A 16339-nucleotide genomic window follows, 5' to 3' on the forward strand; every position below is an offset into this window, starting at 1 on the left:
CGTTAATTCCAAAGTAGAAACAAACACTGGCATCATTAACAAAAGCCAAAGAAATAAAGAAAGAACATAAACCACTCCACACTTGCTAATTATTCTCTGTACATTATAATCAGCTCCTGCAAGAACACTTTCCATCTGAACCAGGGGCTGTGAGAGCTGCGGCAGGTGCCAGATTAACACTTGGATGTTTGTTTGACTTTTTTTTTTTTTTTTTTTTTTTTAGAACATTATATAACTAATAGCATGTAAGAAAAAAATGTACAAAGTGTAGTTAAAGTCTACGTCAACATACAGTATGTTGAATGTGTTTATGTGATGTATGTTTGTAAGCTAAAAATTAGCTGCGAATTTGCATTTTTTTTAAAGTAAACTAAAACGCAAGAATGGAGACATGTACTTTGATTCAGCCGAAAACAATATTGGGATCTAATAGTGAATGTTTTTCCACATTTTTTGTTCATTGTTCACTAAATATTGATTGACATTATTCATACTGTATATTTGCCTCACGAGTCATGACAAAGTCATTTTACATTCATTCAGGCCGCTTGTGTTACCTGTAATAACTACAAACTTCTGAAGTCACGATAATTTTATTATTGTGAATTGATTTTTTTCTTACATCATTATATCTTTAATGGGACGTTTTCTGGACTACAGGTACTTAACAAAAGTGGAATTTCAAGTATACCCCCCACTGAAAATGTGTGACGCATTTCCGGTGGTGCGGTTGAGTGGTCAACCTGCAACTTTATTGATTTTATCCTTGTCAATACAGGGATGGGAGCACATTGTTGGAATATTAAATTTGACAACATGTAATGGTAACTTTCTGGTAGGTCACACAAAGGCCTTTTAACTCATTGACTGCCATTGACGGAAAAAGATGTCAAATAATGCATTTTTGCTGGGCTGGCAGTGAATGTGTTAAATCACGACAGGGGAAGAAGTGTACACACTTTAACGCTTTCTCAGTCTACACATGTGGGCTTATGTTAATGTTTGGTGGTGATTCTTCTCCTAAACCCCCACCCCCTCAGTCTGTATTTTGCCATTTTGTGTTTGTTTTGTAAACAGCGGGACGTTTCTCTGGACAGACAGTGTTTATACCTCTCCAGCCAATCGCATAGTGGGGGGTGTGGCGGGGGGGGGGGGGGGGGGGGGGGCGCATTTGTCGGCTGCGTGACGTCACTCCCGCGGCAACTTGACAGCACACACGGATATTTTTTTTCTTTCCACTCACTCACTCACTCACTCACTCACTCACTCACTCACTCATCGTGGAACTAAAAAAAAAAAAAAAAAAAAAAAAAAAAAAAAAAAAATCATTTTTTTTTTTGTCTTGTCTTGTCGTGCAGACTTGTGTGCTTAATCCCAGGTTTGTGATCTTTGTTCTTAGTTTTTGTTTTGCTCCTGAGCACTCCTTTTGTGATTGGAGTGTCTTGCTATGCCAACACAGTCAATTCCAAAAGTGCCTCTTCATTGATAACAGTATGTTCGATTTCTGAGACTTCTTCTGTTCTGCGATTGGCTGGCAACCAGTCCAGGGTGTAACCCCGCCTACTGCCCAAAGCCAGCTGAGATAGGCTCCAGCACCCCCCGCGACCCTTGTGAGGAATAAGCGGTCAAGAAAATGGATGGATGGATGGATGGATGGAGTTACCTCTTCTTCAGTTTAGTCTCCTATTTTGTCCTCAGACCACAGTTGTTCCCTTGATATCCCTCCTATGTAATCTAAAGTTTATTCTTGCCTTTTTGACGGTTTGAGCGGGGTCTTTTGGATCTAGGCAGAGTAGTGAGAGTAGACTTTCTTTTTCTTAGGGAAACTGTTTCCTTTGCAGGATCAGCAACCGTTTCCGCTTCTGAAACGGTTGTCCTTTTATCTATCTTTGCAATCGACGTACGTCCCTCTTCTTGTGTCTGAGGATGTGCCGTCCATTCTTCTTCTTTCATCGCGATGTTTGACTCCGGGTATTCTTCCCTCCGAGTCGCAGCTCCTTCTTCATCCCTTTCCGTGGTTCCACCATTCTCACATTTGTCCTCGGCTTCTTTCAGTAGTTGTCCCATTTGCTCAACCTGCATTTCTTCACGTGTAGCACTTTCTTCCATCTCGCCTTCTGACTGATGCAATCTGCAGGTTCTTTTGGGTTTGCGCTGAGTGGTAGCAGGAACGGACTTCGTTCCTTTAGTCAAAACCCTTTCGGCTTCTGGTTGATCAAGATCTGCCCTCTTCTCCACGGAGCTCTGATCAACAATAGATGTCAATTCCTCCACATGTGTCTCCCGCCCACTTCCCCCCGATTCAATGTTGCTAAATACACATCTGGTCTGGTCATGCTCTTCTATCGTCCCTTGTGTTTTCATGGATTCTTGTGGTGCCGGATCATTCAAGGAATCAGCAGTGTCTCTGGTTGCAACCTTTGGTTCCGTTGCCGTTTGTCCTTGTTGAGCTTCCTCTTGTTGTGCAACACAGTCTTCAATCACAGTCTCTTTCTTAAAGTCTGTTTTTAGTTCTGTAGTTTCCATTTGTAGATCAACAGCCGTCTCCTCAAGGCCTCCGTCTTGATCATAGATCTCCTGATTATCCCGAATGAATTCATTTGTGTCTTCAGGTTTTCCCTTGTGACCGATCACTTGATCTTCCGTTTCCTTTGTGCACCGCATAACCAGGTTTACCTGTTCGTTATCCACGCATGCAAGTGTTCTGGTCACATTTTTCTCCGCCATGGTTTCCGTGTTTGTCTTCTCCTCGTTCTTGTCTCCATTTTTGTCAGAAGTCTGTTTTTGGACACTTTGGTCGACTAAGACCACATTAACGGTTTTCTGATCCAGTAACTGTGACACCATTTCTGCACTCTGGTGTTGAGCTGCAGTCGGTTCTGTTTGCTCCCCAAGTGGTGGGACCGGATTCTTTGCTGGGACGACATGATCTGAAGTCACCATCACTATGATGTCTTTCCTCCGATTTACAGATGTGTCTGAAATCGAAGTTTGTTTGCTCTGGTCTGTGTTTTTTGTTACAGTTTCAGGGTCTTCTTCCATCACAATGACATGTGCTTCATTAAATTCCTTTACGGGAATGTCACGGTTGTCTTCTGCCTTTTGATTTTTGGTTCTGCATCTTGACTTACAGCTTGGTTTTGCCTTCTTCCCCCCACTCCTAAGCACTCTTGTTTGAATGACTGACACTTCTTTCATTTTATCGACAGCTTCCTTGTTTTGTTTTTCTGCAAAACCGTCTTTGACAATCTCTGTTTCTGCTGTTTCACAAACTTTACTGATAGATTCTTCTGAACTATTTTCCTGTGACACGGTTTCAGGCTTTTCTGGTTTGGGTTCTTTCCCATCAGAACTGGACGCATCCTTTTCGCCTGTTGGTCCCAGCACAGTCGCCTCCTTTTGCGATTCAGCACACTCAACGGGAGCTTCCGTTTTTTCCACTTCCATCAAACTGAGTTGATGGTGTGTTGTTTTCAAATCCACAAGTATGACCGTGGATTTCTGGAGCTTGGGAAGTTCCGTGCTTTCCGCCTGAGATGATTCTGTTTCTGCTGGGACACTCTGGTCTTCACCTGGCTTGTGTTTTTCTAAAACAACAGTAGCTGTGTCAAGTTCCAGTGTCAAATTATTTGCATTTTCTCCATTATCTCCTGCCACAGTCAAAGCCGCTCTCATTCCTTTAGTGTTTTCATCTTCCTGCACTTCCTTCCTCTCTTCCAGGTTTACTTCAGGCAATGATTTAACTTCCTCCTCAGCCTCTGGAGCACCACCTTTTCCCATAGAGCTCGGTTCTTCTGCTGGTCCTTCTGCTTCTCTTTCATTAACCGTTTTGTCAGGTTTTACTTTACCGTATTTGTTAATTTCTTCAAGAGCTACCTTAGATCTGCCTCTTAACGGCAAAACAGTTGATTTATCATCGCTGTCACATCCTTCGGAAAGAGAATGATCTTTTCCCTCAAACGTTTCATCAATCATCATATGCAATTCGTCGACAGATGTGCCGTCTTCCCGAGACTGCTCCTCTATTCCTTTTATGTCCGACACGTTTTCGATTCTCATGTGAGGATCACAGCTGGTGTCCATCAGAGCCTCTCCGCCTTGATTCTCCTCTGCAGCAAGTGCTGCTGCATCCTCTGCTTCGTGTGGGGTTAAAGTAGTGTTTACATCCACTGATTCTTCTACTGCAATGCCAACGTCATCGTTTGCCTTTTCTTCTGTAATGGAGCTAAATATTCCCTAAAACATACAGACTCACAGTTAGGTCATGATTGGTATAATTGAATAATTGCCAAAAAAAGAAGAAAAAAAGTTAAGTTTATAGATACACATACCTCAGTCGTCACCACTAAATCAGAAAAAGAAGCAGTCCTTTTGTTCCTCGAACTGTGTTCTTCTGGTGTTTCTGCTTCAATATCCTCAACTCTAACAGACATGATAGTATTTGTTTTGAGACATTAAAATATATTTATTTCTTAGCACCAGTTAGAGTAATCACAAGGAGCTCCAGATTGTAGATGGAACAAAAAAAAAAAAAAAAAAAAAAAAAGTCAGCGGGGGACACCCTGGACTGGTTGCCAGCCAATCGCAGGGCACACAGAGACGAAAAACCATCCACGCACTCACAAGCACACCTAGGGACAATTCGGAGCACCCAATTAACCTGCCATGCATGTCTTTGGAATGTGGGAGGAGACTGGAGTACCCGGAGAATACCCACGCAGGCATGTGGAGAACATGCAAACTCTACCCAGGAAAGCCGGAGCCTGGACTTGAACCCGAGTCTTCAGCACTGGGAGGCGGACGTGCTAACCACTCACCCATTCACCCACTCATTTATTAACCATTAAAAAAAAAAAAAAAAAAAAAAAAAAAAAACAACAACTGGCGCCCGTCGATGGTTTGACGGACCTTTTGACCCGCAATGGCGCAAAAAAAAGTTTTTGGGACCAAGCTTTGTGATTCTGCGAAAATACCTAAACCCGGTCTACCCGCCTCCACACAGACTAATACTGCACCGCACTCGCGTGACTTGCACTGGCCATGAAAATAGAGCCCATTGTGATAGTTTAAGAGCACATTGACTGCAAATTAAAATTATGCTCTCTGTATGAGTATCAGCTGTGTTTGCCAAATGACACCTAACAAATTCTCGAACAAGCATTTTGTCAAAAGATGCTACAACCAAAAAACTATAATAGTGTGTGATTACCTGATAACTTTTTTAGACTTGCTTTCTGCAATCATATCAGCTTTCTTTGCTTTCTTTCGGCCACTGCTTCGACTCCGAGTTGCAACAGGTATGTCCCCAGTGTCTGTTTACATCATTACATTAGTTACGCTCAACATTTGTTCAATAAATATACTTCCACACAATATCCATCCATCCATCCATTTTCTTGACCGCTTATTCCTCACAAGGGTCGCGGGGGCTGCTGGCGCCTATCTCAGCTGGCTCTGGGCAGTAGGCGGGGGACACCCTGGACTGGTTGCCAACCAATCGCAGGGCACACAGAGACGAACAACCATCCACACTCACACGCACACCTAGGGACAATTCGGAGCGCCCAATTAACCTGCCATGCATGTCTTTGGAATGTGGGAGGAGACCGGAGTACCCGGAGAAGACCCACGCGGGCACGGGGAGAACATGCAAACTCCACCCAGGAAGGTCCGAGCCTGGACTCGAACCGGAGACCTCAGAACTGGGAAGCGGACGTGCTAACCACTCGACTACCGTGCCGCCGGATGTTATGTTAATTACTGAAAATATATTCACCCAGAACAGTATATTTTTTGTACTACTTGACACACGTTGTTCTTTCTTACCCCTCCAATCCGTGGTCTGAGCTCTCTTGGCAATGTTAAACCTCTGGTTTGGTCCACCGACACCCTCCACCTCCCAAAGTAGGTCTGTGTCTTGTGGGTACTGACACAAGTACTTCTCACACACTGTTAACAAAAGTGGCAATCCATTTGTAATATGTTTCACCAAAATGATCGGAATTATTAGTATTACTAATATACAGTATAGTATAGCTTGAAAAAAACAACAACAACAACAACAACGTAAAAATCACAGATGCATTGTGTTTTAAATCCAAAAAATATAAAGTAACACTTTGCACTTTGGACTAACTCTAAAAGTATTCATGTTGTTAAGCCACAGCAGAGAAGCAACAGAGGGTGCTAGAACTGCACAAATGGAAATCAAGCTCACTTTTTTTTTTTTTTTTTTTTTTTTAAATTAACAGATGTGGTCCTTTTAAAATATTGTGAACATGACCAGGACGATATTGTGGCAGTTTTAATATCATGATATTGCCCTTATCGTTACATTCCTACTCATTAGCATGATCAAATGACTTCACATAGATGAATATTGTTAATAATAACATAAATCAAAGTAATTTGGACATTATTTTTTCATTTCAGAGAAGTTGATCAAATTGGTTGCCCTTTGCACTATTCAGTATGCATTAGTTTCAAAAACCTTGGTGACCCCTGAAATAGAGGCTTTGAACGCAAATTGTATTTTAATTAAATAATAATATTTGTCACAGAATTGTAAACATGAGGGACATACATACATTTGTACATGGCCTTGGTGAGTGGAGACCTCAATCCCACACAGTCGTGTTGAAAACTCACACGCACGAAGTCCTCCAGCATTTGAAGGCCAAAGCCATCACCACGATGACATTTTCTCACAAATATAGAGTCCATGACAGGAAGGTGATATGTTTTTGTTGAAAAATAATTATATAAGCTTCCTACAAGGGAAAGAAAATGAAAACATGTATTAAAATATTTGACTTTTGTTTTCATTTTACTTTTAACAGTTGTTAACTGCTTTTCAGACTCGTGTGACAGTTCTTGCTTGAAGCATTCATAATGAACTTTTAACTAATAATTTGTTGCAGAACTTGTTTCACATTAGGACTATGGCAGCCGATAATCAATGTCAAAGAACAGCACATTTACACTGGGGGAAAAAAAAAAAGAAGCTGTAAAATCATATGGCTCTAGAAACATTTTTAACTCATTCACTCCCAGCCATTTTCACAGAAGTAGTCTCGTTCGCTCCCGGCTGTCTTACTGGATTTTGACTGATTTTGCATGGCCCACAGAATATTGTGTTTTATGTCTATAAAAGCAAAAGAAAGATTAAAGTCTCTTCTTTCATCTGGAAAAAAAAAAAGTATGTTTCTATCTGTTTCTGTTTTGCAGCAATTAGCATTAGAAGAGAGCTACGTTTCATCAGTTTTCACAAATCTATTTAAAATTGTAAGTAATTGAGCTTTTTTTCTACATGGCCCTGGTTGATCTCCTTTGCTCTGCTGCCACCTGCTGGCCGTTTGTGTAATAACTACCATTTCTGCAACCGTTCTTTGCAGTTGAGAGGCTGCATCAAAGCCTTATGTTTGCTCTAAAAAAACAAAAACAAAAAAAAACGTATAAATACGTCTTTGGGACACTCAGAACATTAAAAAAATGGATTTACACGTTATTGGGAGCAAATAAGTTATGTAGATGTATAATTATCTGGAGCCAGATGATTTTACTCCGTGCAACCACTTGACGAGATTAAAATCATTATTTTCCGTGTGCAACATAATGAAGGTCACCTGTGGGCTTGACCGAGTAGAAGCCAACAGCCTCCCCATTACGCCAGCAAATCTTTGCATAATCCTTCTCCCCATGGCAGAGAAAGGGAAACTCTCCCTCGGAGTTCATCTCCCTTACCCTGTAGATCACTCGATTCAAAACATATAACACTATTCTCTCTCCGATTGTCGTCACCTGAAGGGCACACAGATTCATACAGCGTATAGAACATGTGAAGAAAGTAGGGCTGTTAAGAAAAATGGATTCATTGTGCAATTCTTGTGTCAATTCAATATGCGGCCGAGTCGATATTTAAACATATCAATTTTTGATGCGCTTTTACCTTAATAATGCCATCTCGAGTTGGGTCAGACGTCCTGAGAATATTGTCCACAGTCCACCATTGGCCCAAAAGGTATAGAGCAACAGCAGTGAGCGGGTCGGAGGGCGAAAAGAGGGCCAGCATCCTCACTTTGTCGCTAGAACCATACAGAGGAACATAGCCTACCCTGGAAATGTCCACACTGACCTGAAGATAGTGAAAACAGCACAGATATGCTATTACTATGTTATAAAGGCCGCTTGTATCCGGGATCTCGTTCTTTCGGGTCACGACCCACAGCTCGTGACCATTAGGTGAGGGTCGGAACGTAGATCGACCGGTAAATCGAGAGCTTTGCCTTTTGGCTCAGCTCTTTCTTCACCACGACGGACCGATACAGAGTCCGCATCACTGCTATATATATATATATATATATATATATATATATATATATATATATATATATATATATATATATATACGTTTTTGGCAGGGAATGACAAAGTATTAAAAAAACGTATTTACACGTTTTTGGGTTTGAATGAGTTAAACAGATTCTGACTGTTTGGGAGAAAATTTCAAAGTGTTATCTTCAAAAAAAGAGACCAAAACTATGCTGATACTCCTCCAAATGGTTCAAGAACAGCTTCAAATTTAGTTTGGGTGCAACTTCTTTTTAGATGCAAAAATTGGCAGGAATGTGAAGGGATAGTCCCCACTTATAAATTTGAACCATCTTTTTTTTTTTGTCATATACCGGTACATGAAATTTGACCCATCACATTGAACACAAACTGTTGGTGGTGCACGCTGGAAGTGTGGAAGTGCCCAGGAAGCAGTTTGAGGTATTGGTGTCTTGCTCAAGGGCACCGCAGTTGTGTGTCCAATGATTGTCTTGAACTCGGGTCCCCACTGTGGCAGATGATGATCTTAACCACTTGGTCCCATCTGCCCCTACTGCTTTACAAGTAGTTGGCTTTCACTCATAATAAAACATTTCAGTCGGTAGCAGATTAATGTTTGTGAGCTAGTTGTGTAATTGGGAATTCATGTAATATGAATACATATGAAGATCTTTTCCCCTCTGGGATCAAAACACAAGTAAATAAAGAATAGGCCGCATAACCTTGGTGGAATCCGAGAGGATGAGTTGCTCGGCACAATCGGCGTTGTCGTAAAGGAGGTTGTTCATGTAGATGTGAGCTGATGCTTCCAACTCAGCCTGGCTGACATTTGCTAGATAATCCACAGGGAACTCCATACCTAAAAAAAAATACACAAGACAGCAATTGCACACATCAGCTTCAATAGTTGTAACCAAAATAATCATATGCTGTATGGGTATGTCACTCAGTGAATAAAAAACAAGACTGAACCATGTCAGAAAAAAAGTTTGGTTAAATGTGTACCTTTAAGGGTCTAATGGCTTGTCACTGGGGCGGTACAATTGGCGCACCCTTGAGGGTACTACAGGAAGAGATGAATCTCTTTTATATGAGATTTGAAAGTTTCGCTCACAAGTCCCAGTCACGGTTTTATGTTCACAATGTGCAACAAAAATTTAACGTGACAGTGAATTAACAAACATGCACCATTTTAAAGACGATGTCTGCCAGTTTCACTCTGGAAAAGGCACTTTTTAAATACAAGATTTAAACAATCAAACTACTTCTCACTCTACACATTGTGGGCTTATGTTAATCTTTGGTGGTGATTTTGTCCTAAACCCCCACACCCCCAGCCGGTATTTTGCCATTTTGTGTTTGTTTTGTAAACAGCAGGACGTTTCTGTGGAAAGACAGTGTTTACACCCCTCCAGCCAATCGCAGAGCGGGAGGGGGGGCGAACGTGTCAGCTGCGTAACGTCACTCCTGCGGCAATTTGAAAGCACGCACGGATTTTTTTTTCACTCACTCACTCACTCACTCACTCACTCACTCACTCACTCACTCACAGCAGCTTACGCGTGTGAATGAGTGAGTGAAGAAAAAAAAAATCCGCGCGTGCTTTCAAATTCCCGCGAGAGTGACGTCACGTAGCCGACATGTTCGCCCGCCCCGTTTGCGACACGCCCCCCCCCCGCTCTGTGATTGGCTGGAGGGTTGTAAACACTGTCTTTCCACAGAAACGTCCCGCTGTTTACAAAACAAACACAAAATGGCAAAATACAGGCTGGGGAGGTGGGGGCTTAGGACGAAATTACCACAAAACATGAACAAAAACACAAACGTGTAGACTGAGAGAAAGTTCAAGTGTGTACATCCTGTATTTAAAAAGTGCATTTTCCTGAGTGAATCCGGCAGACAGCCCCTTTAATATCATGACGTGACGACATTTACATTAAAATTAAAGGTATATTCATCGTTATCAAGTAGTGACATGGATCAGTGGTAGAGTGCTTGTCTCCCAATGCAATTCGATCCCCAGCCCCTGTGACCTCGTCCCCAAGTGTCATTTTTGACCTCCAATTCCTGATTTTTATGTCATCAGTACGTGACTGATTCAAGTAGAATTTAAGAAAAAAAGAACAGATGACTAAATGGAGTCGATTTTGCGTAGGCCTTACTTGAAATTTTCATGGTTCAACTTAATTAAGTTTGTAGAATACAAAAAAAAATAATAATAAAATCATGTTCTCTAAAGAATTACGTTTTCCTAACTAGATAAGTTTTGTTGCATTTATGTAATGGTAAAGTTGGAATAACTTAAAAAGATACAAATTGTTGACATCAATTTATTAAGTTGGTCCAGCACTATTTTTTTTACAGTATATAATTAAACGGACTATGAAAAATAAAGTTGTTTCAACATAATTAAGATTCTAGCGTGCAAAACAAATTGGTCTAAAGTAATCTTGTGGCATTTACACGATGGTGGCTGAGTTGAAATCACTTCAAAAAGACACATGCAAATTGTAACCTCAATTTAATCAAGTTGAGTCAACATTTCGTGTTTCATCACTGCGGAAGAAAATTGATGGTTCAAATGAAGTGAGGCTTCGGATTGTGTCTCGAACCTACAACTACTTTCATTCTGCGTATACGTACTGTTTGACCACTTGATGGCGCCATAGAGCGAAAGCGAAGCACCAGCGAGCTTGGCCGGAATGATTCAATGTTTTAATTCGACATCAGTCGATGAAAAAGAAAACCTCACGAAGAATAAAAAGTTAAAAAACAACAACAACAACAACAACAAAAACAGATTTGGACGGTGTTATAAATATGTCCCATTTCATTTTGACAGTTATTAAGCAATAACTTAATAAATTGTAAAAAAAAAAATAAAAATAAAAAAAAAATCTCAATCTTCATGTAATTAATTTTATTTACTCGAACCAAATACGTTTTTTGAACATAGATGTGTAAACAACTACCAATTGCGTGTCTGTTCATTATATCAATTATCATCATTATATACATTATATTGTTCATTATTATTACCATATTTGACCTATTGTGTGGAAATCTGGGGAAACGCATATAAAACAAACACCGACCTTGTCTTTAAATTGCAAAAGCGTGCCATAAGAATTATGAATCGATCAAATTTTAGAGAACCAACACATTCACTATTTATTAAACTAAATATAATGAAATTTTATGACTTGGTTGATTTTAAAATAGAACAAATAATGTACAAAGTATATAATAATCTACTCTGCCACAGTTTTCAGAAGCTATTTGAAATTAGATATAGTCCCTATGAGATAAGGGGTTCAAGTGTCTCTGAAAAACCTAAGACGAGAACAAATATTAAGCTAAGGTGTGTTTCTGTAAGAGGTGTAAATTTGTGGAACAATTTTGGTAATGAGCTGAAAAGATGCAAGTCACTTGCTGAGTTTAAAATTTTTTTTTAAAAGAAAAGTTCAAGAGCATTATTTAAGTCTGACATAAGCTAGTACAATTGTAGTAATGTAATTTATGTGTAATGAGTGTAATGAAAATTGTATATGTGAAGTATGTGGATGTATTATCGTTTATTTCTATTAATTTTATGTATATACGCTAAATGAGCAGGATCATATATTTTCTTTTATTGAAATATAACCTATTGTATTATAAATGAAATAAGTTAAAAAAAATATAATGAATAAGGGGTAGGACTAGATCAGTTTTCAACTTCTTCCTACTCCCTTTTGAACATGCAGATTGTTGTTATTGACTTTTATGCTCAGAACATGTCGTTCCCATTAAAGTGCGCTTTAAAGTGTCCAAAGAGAACGATACGGAGTGACGTGAGGTAGCCCAAGCTGCAGAACCGCACACAATAGCCAGGATAAGTGCAGACAAGCCTACACTGTATTTAATCGCTGCTACTTTTCATTCTACTTATTCCCGCTTGCTATCTCTCTGCAGGACATCCTGACTGCAGGCGCTCACTCACATTCGATGGGCAGCACTCAGACAAAAAAAAAAAAAAACTCACCGTCGACATTTCTCCCTCTTTCAAATGTCCATCCATCCATTTTCAGAAACGCTTACGTGGTATATCAAAACAGCCGAAACTTATCTGTTTAAAAATGTTGCCGTTCTTTCCGCTGTTGGTAGAATGAAGTGCGCATGCCCCGCTGGCCACTAATCCCTGTTCGTGTGGTGCTTTTATGTAACAAGTGTAATCCTCCTCTCTCACCCTGTAAAAAAAAAATGAATTGGGTCCTGCTAACTTTGAAAGTCACGCGTGCGCGCATGCGTGCGCGCGTTTACCGGTAACAACGTCGTCAATTCTACATGCTTAACGTTGTGTTTTACGTTCAAGTGTGGCCCCGAGGAAAAAGTCAAACAAGCCTTGATGAAAAGATATGAATGTGGTCAAGTTCTGAACGAAATTATATTAGCCTACTATGCAGAGTAATAAAGTGCTTTACATACAATATTCACAGTAAGCGTGACTTGATTGGGAAGAGCTGTTAAAAACGGCATTTTTTTTTCTTTTGAAAAACAAAGTAAAGATGAATTCTGTACTTGAAAGCAATAACAGCTGAGCAAAGGAATTACTGAGCATCCAATCACATTTCTTGGGCACATCATCCCTGTTGTTTTTAGTAGTAGTTGCATAATGCATTCAACACTGTAAAAGTTGGGAGTATCACAGGCACTTGGGGCTGATGAGGTCCAACCTATCAAAATCAGGCTGACCTAAAAAAAAAATTTTTTTTACTATGTGCTTTTTTGTAATTAGATTATTTTCGTCAGGGGTTCGCGGATTTGGTGAAGTGGAGGCCAACTTTTGGTAAAGGTGGGTATACCCAAGTTCAGGGAAGCAAATAAGGGTGCAGACGTTGGAATGATAATAAAAAAAAATAATAAAAATAAATAAATTAAAAAAAAATAATAAAAATAAATAAATAATAATAATAATAATAATAATAATAAAGTTAGAGACATTACCCCATCAATATTCATCATTGTGAGATCATTAACTCATTTACTCCCAATAACGTATAAATATGTTTTTTTTTTAATGTTTTAAGTGTCCCAAAGACATATTTATACGTTTTTTTTTGTTTTTTTTTAATGCTAGAGCATACAGAAGGCTTTGATGCAGCCTCTCAACTGCAAAGAACGGTTGTAGAAATGGTAGCTATTACACAAATGGCCAGCAGGTGGCAGCAGAACAAAGGAGATCAACCAGGGCCATGTAGAAAAAAAGCTCAATTACTTACAATTTTAAATAGATTTGTGAAAACTGATGAAACTTAGCTCTCTTTTAATGCTAATTGCTGCAAAACGGAAACAGACAGAAACATACTTTTTTTCCTAATGAAAGAAGAGACTTTAATCTTTCTTTTGATAGGTTCCATGCTTTTATAGCAATTGAACACAATATTCTGTGGGCCTTGCAAAATCAGTCAAAATTCAGTAAAACAGCCGGGAGCGAACGGGATTGCGAAATGTGAAAACGGCTGGGAGTGAATGAGTTAAGAAGTGTCATTTAAAGGATAACACTACAAGTACGTTTGAAAGAAAACACTTTTTCATATCAATCAATCAATCAATCAATCAATCAATCAATCAATCAATCAATCAATCAATCAATCAATCAATCAATCAATCAATCAATCATTATTATTTTAATCGATTATTATTAGTTTAGCACGCACGGATTTTTTTTTCACTCACTCACTCACTCACTCACTCACTCACTCACTCACTCACTCACTCACTCACTCACTCACTCACTCACTCACAGAAGCTTACATGTGAATGAGTGAGTGAAAAAAAAATCTGTGCGTGCTTTCAAATTGCCGCGGGAGTGACGTCACGCAGCTGACACGTTCGCCCGGCCCCGTTTGCGACACGCCCCCCCGCTCTGCGATTGGCCGGAGGGGTGTAAACACCTTCTTTCCACAGAAACGTCCCGATGTTTACAAAACAATCACAAAATGGCAAAATACAGGCTGGGGGGGGGTGGGGGTTTAGGACAAAATCACCCCCACACGTTATGAAAAGCCCATATCTATAAATTGAGAAGTAGTTTGTTTGTTTAAATCCTGTATTTAAAAAGTTTTCTTGAGTGAAACCGACAGACAGCCCCTTTAAGGAAAGATGCCATAAATGTTTGATTTGACTTCCGTAAGAGGCCTCACTTAGCTTTGGGGCACCTCTTCCACACCCTAAAACAAACAGTATAGAGTTCATTTAATATGTTCTCTCTGAAACAAATTCATCCAGCAACTGCCTTTCCTTACTAAATAAATAAATATACCCAAATTAAACTTGCTCAAATAATGTCCGCCTACAGATCATTAAGACATTTTACAGTTTGGGAACCTCAGTGGAAGTTACTAGATTTGGCCTTTTGGACAAAAAAACAGCACTTGCACTTAAATTTTAGTCCACAGAGGGCACCAACTCTTTGGCCAGATATGCAAGTATTTGGAAACCCTTCAAATTCACAAATTCACATTCATTTATTTCCTACATTGTAAATCAGTCCGGAAGTCATCCAGACTATGCACAGGTTAAAAAAATAAAAATTAAAAAAAATAATCCAGTCTACAACTTTGCTTTTTTTATTGCTATAGTGACGAATTTGGTGTCAATGTATACATTTTGGAGGTCAATGTATAGCAACCAGTACCTTCGGAAAAAGATATTGATTTGAAATTTTCAGAAAGTGTTCAAATATCAGTGGAAACTCAATTCCAATTGCAGATAAGGACACTATCCGAGATTTGACTCAATTAAGGACGTTTGACCTCTCTACAAATGAAATCAGCCTCAACTTTGAAGATCACATTCAGATTACAATTCATCTTCTGAGGCGTCACCGGACAAAGTTCCATATTTCCATATTTCAATGGAATGTGTCACTTGTACGTGCTGTAGACTAACTGTTAATCCAAAGGAGTATGTGAAGGTATCACAAACACAACTCTGCTATTGCCGCCAGTTAGCTCATCTAGTGAGGTGTTGGTTGGGACCAGGTGGCTGTCTGCAACACACAAGGCCACCATTATGCTTTGACAGCACTGCTTCATGGGCAGTTTGCGCGTTGGCCATCACTTATAAAGGTTGCTATTCTTGCTAATGAAAACATAACATTCATATCTCTTCGGCCTGCCGAGTGTGATCGCGGAGTGTCATGGGCGGGCTGCAGCCTATCTCACTTTACTTTGGTTTTGAGGCGACAAGTGTTCACGTTTCGACACTTTTGGGCTATTTAGAGACGTTAATTAAAGAGACATTAATTAACCACGCGTGTGCTTGAAATGTGAGAAGAAAGCGGAGTACTCAAGGTAAAGCCATGCAAGACAATAGTGATAGACCAAGGCCGATACCGATACAGATTATTAGTAGTCAACGAGGCCGATAACCGATATTTCAAGCCGATATTCTTTGCAGTAAAATATATTAAAAAAAAATCCTTTTAGACTATATTAACAGATTTGTTTAAAAAAAATTATAACAAAAGTTGCAGTGAGCTTCCAGGGTTATTATAATAATTATTATTATTGATAATAATAAAAATAATAATAAATTATTATATCATTGTTTTTTATTATGTATTTATTTTAATTTATTAATTATAAAATAAAAACTAAAAAGCAAGTAAATAGATCCCTAAAGATTTCTAAATAAAATAAAGATAAATAAAAGTTTCAAATAAAAGAAAATAAAGTTTTCTAAAATTTCAACATTTTTTTTGTGTGTATTACAAAGTGATAGCCAACTGCCATACACGGGAAGTTTTTGTTTACCACAGTTCCATCGGGTGGATACGTTTGTTCACCCGTCCCACTTTGTCCAGTGTAAGTGAAAAGTGAAACCTGCATATTATTTATTTATCTAAATTTACCAATATGGAACGACTTCATCAAGTAAGTTAGAAAAGGGAACGAAAAAAAAACAGGTGGGAAGTTCTCTAAAATACCAGAGTACTACAGCGAATGAATGATGGCTATTGTTC

At 39.2% G+C, this 16339-nt stretch overlaps 1 protein-coding gene across 1 annotated transcript; it reads right to left on the reverse strand.

Moving 5' to 3' along the window:
• Window positions 1–1322: 1322 nt before the first annotated feature.
• LOC144019348 (uncharacterized) lies at window positions 1323–12489 on the reverse strand. Its single transcript, XM_077522359.1, has 9 exons — window positions 12356–12489; window positions 9054–9190; window positions 7949–8134; window positions 7626–7800; window positions 6588–6770; window positions 5827–5949; window positions 5210–5312; window positions 4332–4422; window positions 1323–4236 (listed from the first exon to the last, which is right to left on the reverse strand). Exons 1-9 carry the CDS (start codon window positions 12393–12395, stop codon window positions 1735–1737), a joined length of 3540 nt encoding a protein of 1179 aa, XP_077378485.1. The 5' UTR covers window positions 12396–12489; the 3' UTR covers window positions 1323–1734.
• Window positions 12490–16339: the final 3850 nt, after the last annotated feature.

This window comes from Festucalex cinctus, chromosome 5 (assembly GCF_051991245.1).
Source record: "Festucalex cinctus isolate MCC-2025b chromosome 5, RoL_Fcin_1.0, whole genome shotgun sequence".
NCBI lineage: Eukaryota > Metazoa > Chordata > Actinopteri > Syngnathiformes > Syngnathidae > Festucalex > Festucalex cinctus.